At 40.1% G+C, this 14,010-nt stretch overlaps 1 protein-coding gene and 1 pseudogene across 4 annotated transcripts; both read right to left on the bottom strand.

Moving 5' to 3' along the window:
* Positions 1 to 563: 563 nt before the first annotated feature.
* On the bottom strand, positions 564 to 6,661 carry LOC148721802 (3'-5' exoribonuclease HELZ2-like). Of its 3 annotated transcripts, XM_088736293.1 has the most exons (7): positions 6,490 to 6,661; positions 5,936 to 6,216; positions 4,939 to 5,265; positions 4,412 to 4,636; positions 3,769 to 3,928; positions 3,075 to 3,242; positions 564 to 1,444 (listed from the first exon to the last, which is right to left on the bottom strand). In XM_088736293.1, the coding sequence occupies exons 1-7, from the start codon at positions 6,659 to 6,661 to the stop codon at positions 1,341 to 1,343; spliced, it is 1,437 nt and encodes a 478-aa protein (XP_088592419.1). In that variant the 3' UTR covers positions 564 to 1,340. The 3 variants fall into 3 exon arrangements, with proteins under 3 accessions (XP_088592419.1, XP_088592420.1, XP_088592421.1); XM_088736294.1 differs by lacking the exon at positions 4,412 to 4,636; XM_088736295.1 differs by lacking the exons at positions 564 to 1,444; positions 3,075 to 3,242 and adding an exon at positions 3,261 to 3,582.
* A 90-nt stretch (positions 6,662 to 6,751) lies between these two features.
* On the bottom strand, positions 6,752 to 13,214 carry LOC148721801 (3'-5' exoribonuclease HELZ2-like; annotated as a pseudogene). The gene is made up of 5 exons (XR_015992549.1): positions 11,999 to 13,214; positions 9,262 to 11,855; positions 8,030 to 8,301; positions 7,482 to 7,564; positions 6,752 to 6,912 (listed from the first exon to the last, which is right to left on the bottom strand). The product of XR_015992549.1 is annotated as a 3'-5' exoribonuclease HELZ2-like (transcript).
* Between the last annotated feature and the right edge of the window lie 796 nt (positions 13,215 to 14,010).

The following is a 14,010-nucleotide window of genomic DNA, read 5'->3' as shown; positions in this document are numbered from 1 at the left end:
AAAATGTGGGGAGAAAAAAGTGACAACAACCTCGTGTGTCACGGATATTCTTATCGCATTTTGACGGTCTCTATGATCTGCTGCAAACCAGAAACACAGCAACGTCGAATCTATTTGTTTAAACAATAAAGTAGTAGAATATTGTTAATGGCGCTATATACGTGTTAGTCCTCTATATTAAAGTAAAAACCAATTAGAATAGATGTATTAGTCAACTTGTCTCAGAAATCGAATATCGCTTTAGCCGCTTCCGTTTTAACACAGATGAGACAAACTGTGCCAATTGAGACAATATTCTAAGTTTGTTAGCCCATAAACCGGGATGCATTTGATGCTATCAGTAATTTCTCTCGTCTTTGGTAATGTAGCCTGAAAATGGAGAGGATATGGGAAAGAGGGGGCTTGAAGGGAAAGGAGAGCAGAGTGAGGATTTAAGGCAAAGGCTTTGGTGAGGAACTTTAAGCATCAAACTCATGAAAACCTTGTTCCTGATCAAGTTCCTTGTACGTTGAGTTTTAATATCGTTTAGTTCGCATCTTTTTCTTTTAAATTCACTTTTGAGGTATTATTTCGATGTTTTATTTGAGGTGTATTTTGAAAAGCATTTTTGGAAAAATATATGAGCAAAATTAACTACTAAACAAAACTAACCTCTGAACCAACATTCTCATTCAAATTGAAACCTTTTGCAAAATAAGTTATATTTTTGTTACTAACTTTGAATTTCAAAAGCATTTAAAGCCTTTTTTGAAAGCTTCGTGTATTTTCAATTTCTTTATAAAGCAAACCGTTTGACTGATCCCTCTGGATGAAATATTGCACTGCACCACGTACCCACATCATCAATAATCCGTGGAAAAAAATATTTTAGAAACTTCTCCCCCTTTGTAAAAGTATCAAGACTTTCTATCCTTTTTTTGGATTTTCAATACATTATAATCTATGTTGTGTTCTATATTTGACCAAATCGAGTTACACAGGCAAATTTGATTTGATGAAATTAAATATTATTACGTTGCACTCACAGTACCCCGAATCCTTTTTCAACAAGGAGTAGCGCATTCGGTTTCGGATGGATCAGAATTCCCCCTAACAGAGGCAAGAAGACTATCCTGTTCATTTGACGCGTTTTAGAGTGATATTACATATTTTGAGGCAGTTTAGAAGTGAGTGATGTACTTACTAAATTATATCTAAAAGAGTGATTTAACGTACGCTAATTTTTTCCTGAAAAAATGGTTTAACCAAAAAAAAAAAGAAAGCTTAGCTTGAATAATCTTCAAGAGTTATCCAGACTATGTTTGACATTATCAACAGTGAGTAATTGAATTAATATTGCTTCAGCTTCGAGGCCTGGTAGACTCATCAACCATGCATTTTCTGCGCTCGTAGGATTCTACCAATTTCTGCCACAGGGGATGGAGCACCAGTAGGTTCCTGTTACCTAAATGAAAACAAAATTGATTACAAAAATACTGAAGAAAAAAAAATGGAAAAAGTGGCCAGCACTTCAGATATATGAAGGTGTAGTCTGATCGTCCGGGTGATTGTAGTCCTGAGAAGGACTGTTGTTGGTGCTGGTGACTGACGTTTCGACAACCTGTGCGGAAGTCATCATCAGAGTCAAGTGAATGATTGTTGTCAGTAGAATGTTCTTATTCCAGTTCGTGTGAAATGATCGGTTGGTTTTGCCGTGATGTTATTGGCTGTAAGACTCAAGTGACGTAAGTCGGTCGTGATTGGTCTGTTTCGATCTGTCGGTAAAGTTAGGTCATTCTTTTTTCGGTCGTTTGTGATGTTTATGTAGTGAATGAGTCGTTTGTATGGGGCGGGTAGTTGTTGACATCTGTTTAGGGGAGTCTGTTCTAAGTTAGTAAACCAGCTTTCCAGAGTCAGTCGTTGAAAATAGTCAGTGCTGTAGGTTAGGCATTGCGCAGAGTCCCAGTCAATGTTGTGGTTGGTAAGTCGGTGGTGTTCAGCAATGTGATTGCTGGCATCACCTTTCCTCGTCGCCCGTCTGTCTTCAATATCCGCGTCGCCCACAAACCCATCACCACACTACGTCAGTTACTAACGAACGCTAAAGACAAAGACGAACCGAGGAACAGACAGGGAAGATTTATAAGATCAATTGTTCCGACTGCCAAGCCTCCTACATCGGTGAGACTGGCAGAAACCTCACAACAAGACTGACTGAACACAGACGGGCGACGAGGAAAGGTGATGTCAGCAATCACATTGCTGAACACCACCGACTTACCAACCACAACATTACAACATTGACTGGGACTCTGCGCAATGCCTAACCTACAGCACTGACTATTTTCAACGACTGACTCTGGAAAGCCGGTTTATTAACTTAGAACAGACTCCCCTAAACAGATGTCAACAACTACCCGCCCCATACAAACGACTCATTCACGACATAAACATCACAAACGACCGAAAAAAGAATGACCTAACTTTACCGACAGATCGAAACAGACCAATCACGACCGACTTACGTCACTTGAGTCTTACAGCCAATAACATCACGGCAAAACCAACCGATCATTTCACACGAACTGGAATAAGAACATTCTACTGACAACAATCATTCACTTGACTCTGATGATGACTTCCGCACAGGTTGTCGAAACGTCAGTCACCACCACCGACAACAGTCCTTCTCAGGACTACACTCACCCGGACGATCACACTACACCTTCACATGTTACCCCCGGGTTCAAACCATTTACTGCACTTCAGATATACTGTGACGGTTGGAGATATTCATATCTATTTTTGTTAAATCATCGAGCTTCTTGGGCCGCCAACGTATGATTGAATTTGTACTTTCCTAATTTGAGTTAATTTCGGTGTCGTTTAAAAGATAAACTCGTTATAGTTCTTTAAAACGGCGGAAAACTGATGTGAATTGCAAGAAAGAGCCGATGTCAGCTCAGCAGATCGTTTAACTTCATTCAGTGATTTTAGTGACCCTGAAACTCTCATCCATCTTACTTGTGTATGCCTAAACTTTCCAAGGAATTGCTTAGTTATAAATGAAGGAACATGACAAATATCTCTCATACCAATGATACAGAGCCCTTTTCGCGCTCTCGTGAGTCCTACGTTAATTTGATGCTCGTCCGTCAAAAATCCCAAATGTTCACGAAGCCAATGCAGAGATGGATTTGGTTCGAGTTCATCTTTATTTAGCGAGCGAACCAAAGATAGGATTACATAATCCCACTCACTTCCTGCGTGACATGAAATTTGTTAAATATTACAGGAGTGAAAGCACATTCCTCAAAATTGCTTAAGTATTTCAATAGTATCTAACGAGGAGTGACCATAATCTGACGCTTGAAATTGGTCGACTACGCATTGATTTAGCCAAGCCTAAAAGCGGAGCTCTAGCTAATTGATTGTATTTCCCTCATACGAAATGGGAAGACTAACATCATTCATTTTTATTGAAGCAGGGTATTGTTCACAAACACATTTCGGTTACCGGCATATTTTTAATCCTTTAGCAGAACGAATGATTCAAATCAAGCTTGTTTTTTTGCTATAGCTGTAATTGTTCCAGGAGGTGACCTAGTAAAGTGGATATAAGAACAAGACGTAACAAAATTCAACTCTCATGGTAGCAAAACAGTAACAATAACAGATGCACAGCTGATGATAAGGGTGTAAGCTGCACAAGTCTACCGCATTCCCGTTGAATGTAGAAATGAAGGAAATGTAATGGCTAAGAAAACAAAGTCTAAATTACTAGGTTACCCTGGCTTTTTGTGATGGTTGTGACAGGGATATCTTTGGATATTATATTTCCTTCCAGAGCTTTGCTTATTCTCTCGCGTTGTTCTCTGTAAGGCGATAAGATGACGACATTTGACGGGGACACGCCATTTTTGAAAACCAAGCATCTAGCAACGTGGACCTGGCGTTAAGAAAAAGTACTAGCTAACCACATTTAATAGATTTAATTTTTTTCATATAAATCAGTTACATTTGCAGAGACTTTGACATACAATTGGCTTTAGATAAAGTTTAAGAAGTTCAAGAAGCGGTTGATTTCTCAATTGTTGTAGGACTTTCTTACCATAAGGCTTTTAGTGGTTTCAGCGCACTCCTTGTTTTTCATTTTGGGGGCAAAGAAACAAAAGCGTTTTTTTGTTTTCTTAGGTTTAAAGTCATTCTGAATTTTGTCCTGTTCTTATGAGAGATTCCCATATCTACCAATTTAAATCCATTCTTAAATCAAATTCTGCAACCTGCTGTTTGGAACTTCTTATTGAGTAAAAATAGATATAAAAAGATAATGTTAATGGTTCAATGAAATAATTCTAATTCGAAACAATGTATAGCCCAAACTATTCGTACAGCTTTTAATGCAAGCCGATTGCGAATTAATGCTATTTACCACTTTTCGGACTTCTTTCTGATTCGACTTGGACTGCTCACTGCTATGTGTTGTCTTAATAGGGGTACTTCCCTCCTCGCCCTCCACGTGGCAAAATGCCAGGGGAACATTTGGATCAGGCCAAAAAGACGGCCGTAAAATTGGGTCATTGGTTGGCACGGATTTGTCTGTTTTCAGCTTTTCTTCGTAAAAATAGTCCGAGGGAAACCTGCAAATCTCTTTATGCTACAAGAACAGCGGAAGAGATTGAACCAGATAGTAGACTCTTACAAAAAGAGGAAAATTGAAATAAAATAAATAAGAAGGATGGGAGATAACTTATGTGTAAAAAAACACTAGGTAAGTGCTGTGATACAAAGCTCTCTCCAATGGAAACGGTACCTACGCCTATAATGTTCTGTTGGGACTATTAAGGTCGGTCTGAAGGAAGATTGCCAAATGTATGGACTCGTAGTCTATGCTATGTAAATTAAAAAGAAAACTTCACCGAAAACAAAACAACCCAGTATAATGCAATGTTTTATTACCATTCTGTACTGAATTTCCAGCATCTGCGCTCGGTCACAAAGTCTCTCGAACATTGATACATTCAAGCCAAGCGTCACTGCCTGTTGGTCTTGAACAACGGGCTGTAACTGTTTATGATTACCGATCAAAACCACTTGCTTTGCTCTGGAGAAAGTGATTGGCACGAGAGATTCAAGTTCCATGCACATGCCGCATTCATCAATAATACATTGTTGAATGTTATCACAGGCAGTTACCATGCGAAGGCTACCAGCAACTGAGCATGTGCACAGGATAATATCGGCTCCTGATGATTGAAGTGCCCAGACCTCAGCTTTGCCGATTAACTGAACATGATTAAACAAGCAAACAAATGAGCAGATGACGATATAATGATTTAAAAATAAATATATGTAGCAAGATGTTAATCGTCTTGTCACGAGCGTGGGACAAAGAAAAATTTTGAGCCCCCAAAGGAATCGAAGCCACAGAGACTATTGTGAGCAAGGCCCATTACGAAGCAGACGTTCTGCATACTGATACGCATCCTGCATACTGCTCGGATTGGCAATGTAAAAAGTCTCATTTTTGTACAGAGTCAGAAAGATCGTGGTAAGTGTTAGGTCGGTAAAGGAAAAAAAGAAAGATGTGCTTCTCTTTCTATATTTGTTTACCGACCTCAAAACTTATCATCTTTCTTATTCTTTACAACAAATATGTGATTAAAGGAACGGAAGAAAGAAATATACCCTCTAACACCGATTGACTAAATGGTTGTGTCAACGAGGGAATGAATGAACCGACAAATGCACAAATAAATGGACGAATGGATGAATGGGTGAATGGAGAAGGGGATAGCTGCGCGAAAAATCGATACAAAGGTCATCTTCTGAACTTGATCGGTGTTTAAAAAAAGTACCAGTTTATGTAGTTGAATTAGACAACTCTCGTTTATAAAACATCTTTGTTGAAGATTTTTTTATTCTACCAGAAGCTTTGTATCTTATAAGTACTCACCTCGCAATATGCATCTACATCTCTGTCGCTAGTTTTCTGATCTTCCTTCCTATCGTCCTCAAACATCTTTTCATAACTCTCAAGGTCATCGGCGTATGGACATGGATGTTTTCGAATTATGTGATGAAGCGAAACGTTTTTCAGCCTCTCAGGTATTCCGGTCCCATCGTCGCTGGATTGTTTCAGTGGCTGGCGTTTGTTAGGGATTGGAAACTCTGCCTGTTCTTTCCGATCACTGTAGATGCGGATGATCTTGAGGCCAGGAACTTTTATCATGTATTCTTTATAGTAAGCAAACGAGTTAGCTGATCCTTAAGATTGATGATTTTTTTTATTTTTCATTGGAGTTTTATGGATTGGAATATTTAATCTTCGATGCATGATACACCTGTCCATGCGCTCTAGTACTTCAAATTTATCTGAACCACACCACAAAACGTCTGTTTACTCTCATTAAGAATGTATTTAATAGTATTTTCACTCCAATTTCCTATAAGCCGCCATTTTCGATTGTAGCAAATCGAAATGGCGAATTTTTCTATTCTTAAACTTACCGGCCACAACGTCTACTGCTTTGTTGGAAGGACCGCAGTAAATAACTTGCGATGGTGCCTTCACTTCGTCTAGACTTCCCGGAAGGTTTTGTTTGTTTCGTTTCGCAAAACCGAAGGCGATGTGGACACCTGTGACTGTCTTACCCGTACCTTCAAAATGACATAGATGCATTGTTCTTAACAATAACCAAAGTTCTCCAAAAATGGGGAAAGGAGTGTGAGCACAAGCGTCAAGAGGCACAAAGTTAGTTTTTAGCTTCTTTTATATGAAAGAAATACCTGGAGGACCCTGAATGAGGGTAAACGGCTTCTCAAGAGCTCTTTTCACAGCTGTTTGCTGATATAGATTCAGAGGCTTGAATCTGCACTTGGGATGGTCTCGCACAATTGACATATCAAGTAAAGGTAGTGGCTCAAACCGCCCTAATTAGTTAGAAAAACAGAGATCCTTTTCAATTTTTTCCTGCAAGCACTTTATAATCCTTTGATCCACCTAAACGACCGAACGATATATCCATAATTTAGTTTGTGGCTTGAAAAACGTCCTCTGATGTTTGCTTGTTTAACTTATTACCCCAAGATGATAAATAATTATAGTTCGGGACATTTTTAGTAGGCTTTGGAGCGATTTCCTCGAGGATAGGCCATGGAATCAAATCTACAAAGATTTGTATTTGTGGCTTGCCTTGAGTTAAAAATTTTCCGCTTTTTGCGGGCCATTCGTTCCCTTCCACTTTCCCCTCGATTTTGTCTCTCTGAATCCTATACCCTAATTTGGGATAAGTACCACAGGTGCCAAGAAAAGGTAACCCACTAGGTTGATATGGGTACCCTTTTATGCGCATTTTGCACATAAAAGGGTTCAACCTCCCTCCCCTATTTCAGTGTAATTCACCAATGAATTTTTTTTGTCTTTTTTTTTTTTGTTCGTTTTGTGAAAAAGTTAACAGTGCAAGTACACAAAGCTTACTCTAAACTCAGTGACTACTAACCTTGACCGCGCTCTTTTCCCAAACAAATGGCGTGAGCCAGTTTGGATGCTCCTCTCAGCTCTTTAAGAGCTGAAAACATTCGTCTAAAGGAAAGAAGGTAAATATAGTTTTGCTCATGCGTTATCCTAAAACTTCGCACAAGTATGCAATTGAGCAGACTTAAAAAAAAAACATCGATTTATTTTTATCACCAAGGCAGAATAATTTACGTTTCCGGCAGATTAAAAATTCTGGGTGCATGAAAGAACGCTAAAGGGCAGCATTGTCCAAATGTTTAGAGAACCTTACAATCATATATTATAATATTAGCAGAAAATATATAAAGTCATAGCATTGGTGTTACTGTGGACCGAAAATTATCGAAGTGTAATGTAAGCCAAAGATGAAGCATATCCGGGTATTTCGTAGCAAGAACGAACGAAATGAGAAACATGAGACCTACATCACGAGCCAACTAAGCCCAAGGGTTGTTATATCTAAATCCACGCGATGAGGCGTATTGAAAGCAATTTTTGTATCACCCTGTTACCTTATCTGAACTAAGTTACCTGTTTGGAAGTGATCTGTGAATAATGGTTACTGTACTCAGTTGACCACCATTCAATAGTTCATCAGGAAACTTCGATGCTGACTGATGAAAGTCCATTTCAACAACCAACAAAGTGTTCTCCTTGGAAAATGCGGCACGTCTAATGACGCAGTGTTCCACCCAGTGTCCCACCAATGGCGCTTTATAGGTTTCTTCAGATAAATTGTTTTCCAAGGATGGCCATTCAGCTGCCACCGGGTTGCAAAGTTGTTCTTCAAGATTTGCACCCATCTACTATGAAAGCAGATAAAAATTCGTGTTAGACATTTCAAACAACCAAAAGGCTGAGTTCACCTTTGAAATTTCACAAAGAGATTACTTATAAAAGTTGTCTTTCCATTCACAAAAGGAACTGACGGCAATGAATCAAAAATATTCTTCATTTCAAATCTATTATGATAAAATTATGATAACACATTGTAAATTTTAGACGGTTTTTCTAATGTCTGCAATATAAGCAACTATTCGTTATTTCTGTTTGCCAAAGCACGTGCACGAGACTGTGAAGGACCATATGATACAAGCTGACACTCATTCCACATGGCATGATGGAGTAATGGATAGAGCTCCTTCCTCAGGTTTCTTTTCATTGCGATATATCAAAAATATTCTACCATGAAAGAATAGCTTGTTTTGTACTTTACAACTAAGGAAAATCGCCATAGGTTACGCTCATCAGATGTGCTTCCAAGAAGTGAGAGATGGCGGGTCTTCTCCCGGCTTTAAAAAAGATCCATACGGCTTCCAAACCGCATGTTATGCTGAGTTATACTTTTCAAGTTTGAACGAAAGACGCGTTTTCGCCATTTGACATATTACCTTTGTTCTACAATTTTCATACGTTAAACGAAAAAGCATATGGAAATGGGGCTGTTAAAAGAATCTTTCGGGGTCAAAGTATACAAAAAAGGCTTCTTGCACCTATAGATGGATGTAATCAGAATTAACAACTTGACCAAAAAATTGGGAGACATGCACTCTCTCCACTTAAAAGCCTTCTGTTGTTGATCATAGCATCAACCAACCAACATGTACATGTGTTATGAATACATGCAAAGGAAACGCATCTCTTGGTATTTTGCTTCGAATACATAAGTAATTAGTAACACACTAGTGCTCGTTCATGCCCTGAAAAATAACCTTTAGAAGTTGATAAAAAAAATAGCGTTTTGAAAGAAAGTCTGCAATTACCTCTGATGTGTTCCTCGTACTGGTGGTAGAAGGACAGCCCTTGTAAAAATCTCGGACGCGGATGCAAACGAAATCCCCAGCATAAAACTCGATTTGACGAGTCTTGCAATATTTAGAGTCGAGGCTGAAAGAACCCACCGGGATTTCACTGGTTCCAGCCCGCCACTTAACCTCTAAATCATGTACGGTAAACTCGTCACTTTCCTCTACAGCTTCTGTGGCGCTTTCCATGGCAAGAACAGGTTCCCAAGCAGTGATGTAGCTTTCTAAGGATGAGTAGCTCCTTCGAGATGCTTGGTACCTTACAGTCGTAGCAAAGCACTCTCTTGGATATTTTCGGTGTTCAATGCAAATGTGGATCTTGGAATTGATCTTGAAAAGCTGGATTTGAGGATCTAACATTCCACGTGTCATGTGGGCACTTAACTGAACGTTTACCATATCAAAGGTGTTCAAAGACAGTCGTCTTTCATGAAAATGTTCCACGTTTAAAGCGCTTTTCTCGGTGTTGCGGGGAACAAACCGTTTTCTGAGAGCCCTTTTATGATCTGCTTTAGTCTCTGTAATCAACATCTTAGCTTCTGCGTAGTCGTTGTCTAGAACTGCTTCCAAGAGCTTTATCCACTTTTTCACCTCCACGCTTACGAATTCCTTGGTACCAACCAATCCCTCAGTTAGCAGGGAAGCAACTTTATTTCTTTCGATTTCTGGGTGTTCGATGTAGTCCTGCAGTGACTAACTCTCTTTCGGAGCAATGTAAAGCCTTAATTTCCAGATAAAGACTATTTCCGAATCATGTAGTATGAAATCATATAGGTTGACATCGCTGAATTTAATTTCTCTCTCTCTTTTTGACAAATGATTGTATTCGCGGCTTGTTATTTCCAACCTAATTCTCTTCTCTTCAATCATTGCGATGACTGCTTTTGTTTCGCGGCTTGCTTCTTTAAGCTTCGCAGCCAAATTGACTTTACTACTGCCTCTGTCAAACTTCTTACTGTTGCGCTGAGCAAACGTGGAACGGCGACACACCTTAGCCACGTAATCCTTCCGATATCTTTCTGCACCGTGGTGATTGGAGATTAAATCCAAGACGAGTCTGTGTACTTGGATGTCAATGTATCGTCGAATGGGCGAGGTGAAATGGGTATAGCCGTGCTCTTCCAGAGAGAAATGGAAACTGTTTTCTTGTGGATCCCCTCTTTCGCAAACGTAACGGGATTTCTGCTGAATACGTTGAACCTGACAATTTGCAACAGCTAGCTGAGGATAATTTCTTTGTTCAAAAATTAGCTGCTGTAGCTTCGCTTTGTCATCAGATTCGACGGCGCTGCAGATTTCTGACCAAACGGAATCTTGCACTTTGAATTCCCTGACCTCTTTCATTTGGTCGTTGTCGGTCATCTTCTCGAGGTGTTGGTTGCCACGGAGAAACAGAGAACACTTGATAAAATGCCCGTATCGACTCAACCAATCTTTCAATTTGTAATCTTTGGGTGGCAGTTGGGTACGCAAAGGTGCCACCTGCGGAATATTAGTGAGAAGAAGTTGACCTACTTTCTCGTTGGCCAAAATCATCATTTCCTCCTCTAACTCGTGTGCTCCATAACATTCTGGCTCATCACTGTGTGACCAATGATCAAAGCTAGCCTCTCCGAGTCTCAACCTTCTTCTCTTCTGCGCAAGGACGCTCAGGGCCTGGATATCACTTTCAACACTTTCAGGGAACTGATTCTGAGAGCTTTGTTTAGCATCAATTACTTTTTGGGCGTCAGAGTACGTGAGCTGATGGGAGGAGGTTACAATTGTGCGCTTTATCTGTGGCTCTCCCAAGCATTTTCCATCTTCTGACATGTCAAGCAACACTGATAGACATAAACGATCTTTCCCAGGAAGAAGGCTGCAATGTTTTTCACTGAGCTCAGGTGGTAACATTGGAACATTTGGATACTCCTGCCCAGGGTAGTAGGATATGCAGCGAAATAATGCTTCTTTATCCAAGTGGCTACCGGCCTCTACAAAGTAACTCACGTCCGCAATGTGAATTCCTACTCGGTACACAGAGCGCGACAGACGTTGCAAGGAAAGAGCATCATCGAGATCCTTAGAGTTTTCAGGATCGATTGTAAACGCTCCTTTGATTACTTCGCGGCTCTTTCTTTCTTGAGGTGGTATTGACCACGAGGAGGGGAACTTCGTTCGCACTTGTCTTTCACAATCATCGCGGAATGACTTTCTAATTCCATACTCTGCCAGAAGAATCTCCATACTAGCCTTCCTAGTTTATTGTTTTGGCAATTTTCGAATAATGATGCCTAAAGGGTAAGTAAAATCTGACCTCCACTGTAGAAACTGCACGAGGAATAGGTATTTCTCACTAACGAATTCTTCGTGGTCGATCTCGTAAACCTTTACTTTCTTCTCGCTGCCATCTCGTATTTCCTTGTAGAGGGGCACACCCTTAACACCTTCCGCAGATAAGATTTTAATTTTTGACATGGACTTATTGATTGGAAGCATCAAATCCGGATATTCGTAGTTGACCTTGCATACAAACTGTCGTTCACGAGGGTTGATGATGTGATGAAGCACACCTATAAAAAGGATAGACAATAATAAGCCACAGTCAATAAATCTTATTTGCAGAATAATAAGCAGTAAGTTTCTTTTCCTGTAGTGCACCTTCAGATCCATTTTACAGAAAGCCAAATCACAGCAGGAACTGAGATAAACTTACCGACAATTTTTCCTTCACAGCGAGGAATTTCATCAATGCAAATTGACTGATTTTCTGCTATATTTATGACAACATCATCCATGTCGAAAACCCTTCTTATTCGTCCTCTGATTCGTATGTCTGGTGTTTTTGTGTCCGGAACAATAGCGTAAGTCATGTTGAAAGCCTCGGAATCGAGTTGAAGTGTAGCAGCACGATAAGCCCCAGGTTGTTCACGCATCTGTCTCAGTAATACCTCTCGGTCAAGGTATTCGTCTTGCTTGACGGGTCCAGTTGGTCTACTATGTCGATCAGAATGCTGTCGATGATACTCGAAGTTGACCAAGCTATCAATGAAGGATTGATAGTCGTTAGATGAAAGACCAGAACAATTGGAATTTTCTCGATTGCCTCGTTTGTCAGAATCACTCTTCACTTTGGATCCTTTTCGTTATAGCGGCTCTGCATTCCTCAGTGAGGGACATTCTTCATTCTTTATTGATTGTTGAAGCTCCCTCTCCTGAGTTTCTCTTTTCTTTGCGACGAGTGCCTCAATTAATTTGTCATAGGAGCTTGGAAGCACTGTTTCGTCTTCGCAACCTTCCCGCCGAAAGTCTTCAAAAGGGATCAGATTACTAGGCTCTGCATCATCTTCGGCCTCTTGGTGTGGAAATAAATCATCTTGCGAATATTGCCCCGAAGACCCATCTTCTTTCTGCTTCTCTTCTTCCTTAGATGAAACCTCTTTCATCGTCAAATGTTTCTTTAGGAGATCTGTTTTACTCCCTGATACGGTCATTGGACTCTCGAGACCGTGTTCGGCTGAACTTTCTTCTTCCAACCCGATGGTTTGCGTATCTCCCTCTCCTGGCGGATGATCGCGCACCAGCGGTTTGAGCCCTCCGTCGCCTCTTGGAACGACAACGGCTGCGTCAGGGTTTAGAAAAATCTTAGAAAGAGGGGTAGCTATAGCTCTCTCTAGCACTGCATATGAAGTTCCAAACAGAGATCCTTCTTGGTTACATCTTCTGATGAAATCCCGCCAATTACTCTTACACTCACCAAAAACAAAACATCGATTGGTCCCTGTTCTTTTTGTTCCCTGAGACCAGTGGTAACACCTGACATTCCCGCGCACGCCATTGTCTGTTCTGTGGAGCTTTCTTATCACGAACTGTATTCCCTAGTCAAAACGTTAGACTCCATCTTGCGGAAGCAACTCGCGGGCTCACAGGTTTTCACTCCACATCCAGCGGATTACTTCAATTTAATATTAAGTAGATAATGTAATCATCATATAATGGTTTGATAGACGCCTAGCGCGTAATTGTCGCAGCCGCGTCCGTCAGGGTGTATGTCATGTTTACAGAAATGGACGTAACAGCAAACAATCTCCTCGAAAAATCGAAATCTGTATTTCCTTTTGATTAGGATCAACCTGGTTAAGCGTTCAATATTTCTCGGAAAAACAAAGATGGTCCGCCATGAACAAAACGAATCCGAAAACTGTGGTGAAGAAATTTCCGATTGTTTTAAAGTGGCATGAAAAAAGTCAATAATAAACAAATAAAATTTTAGAAATCGAAGTGACCTGAGAGATCGGTCTCTTGTTGTCTTATTCACAAGTCAAAGAATGATCTGTTTCATCTATGCTAGTTTAAATGAGTCAAAAGTCCTTTATCAAAGTTACCTGGGCTCATACTCTTAGTAGCCGAGAGAAAAACCCGGCCCTTAGTGACTGCACTGATATTTATGATACGCACAATTCGATTGGTTCTTATGCATGATCTATAGGAGGACAGACGCATAGATGACATCAACATTAACAACAATTTACTTTTTCAAATAGATTCCATGTTGCCGTTGATCTGTACAATAAGAAGACGTTAACAAAATCAGAGACATACTTGGCCGTGCCTTGAGTGCCGCTTTTTTGTTCTTACCACATTTTGATGTCATCTGTGATCCATTACCGAAAAGACGCACGGAAACATGAAATCGATTGGGTAATGTGATCAGATTCCTTTGCAAAG

The sequence above is a fragment of the Stylophora pistillata genome, chromosome 10, assembly GCF_964205215.1.
Source record: "Stylophora pistillata chromosome 10, jaStyPist1.2, whole genome shotgun sequence".
NCBI classification, from domain to species: Eukaryota; Metazoa; Cnidaria; class Anthozoa; order Scleractinia; family Pocilloporidae; genus Stylophora; species Stylophora pistillata.
The sequence above is the reverse complement of the archived record's forward strand: the minus strand, read 5'-3'. Positions and strand labels throughout refer to the sequence as shown.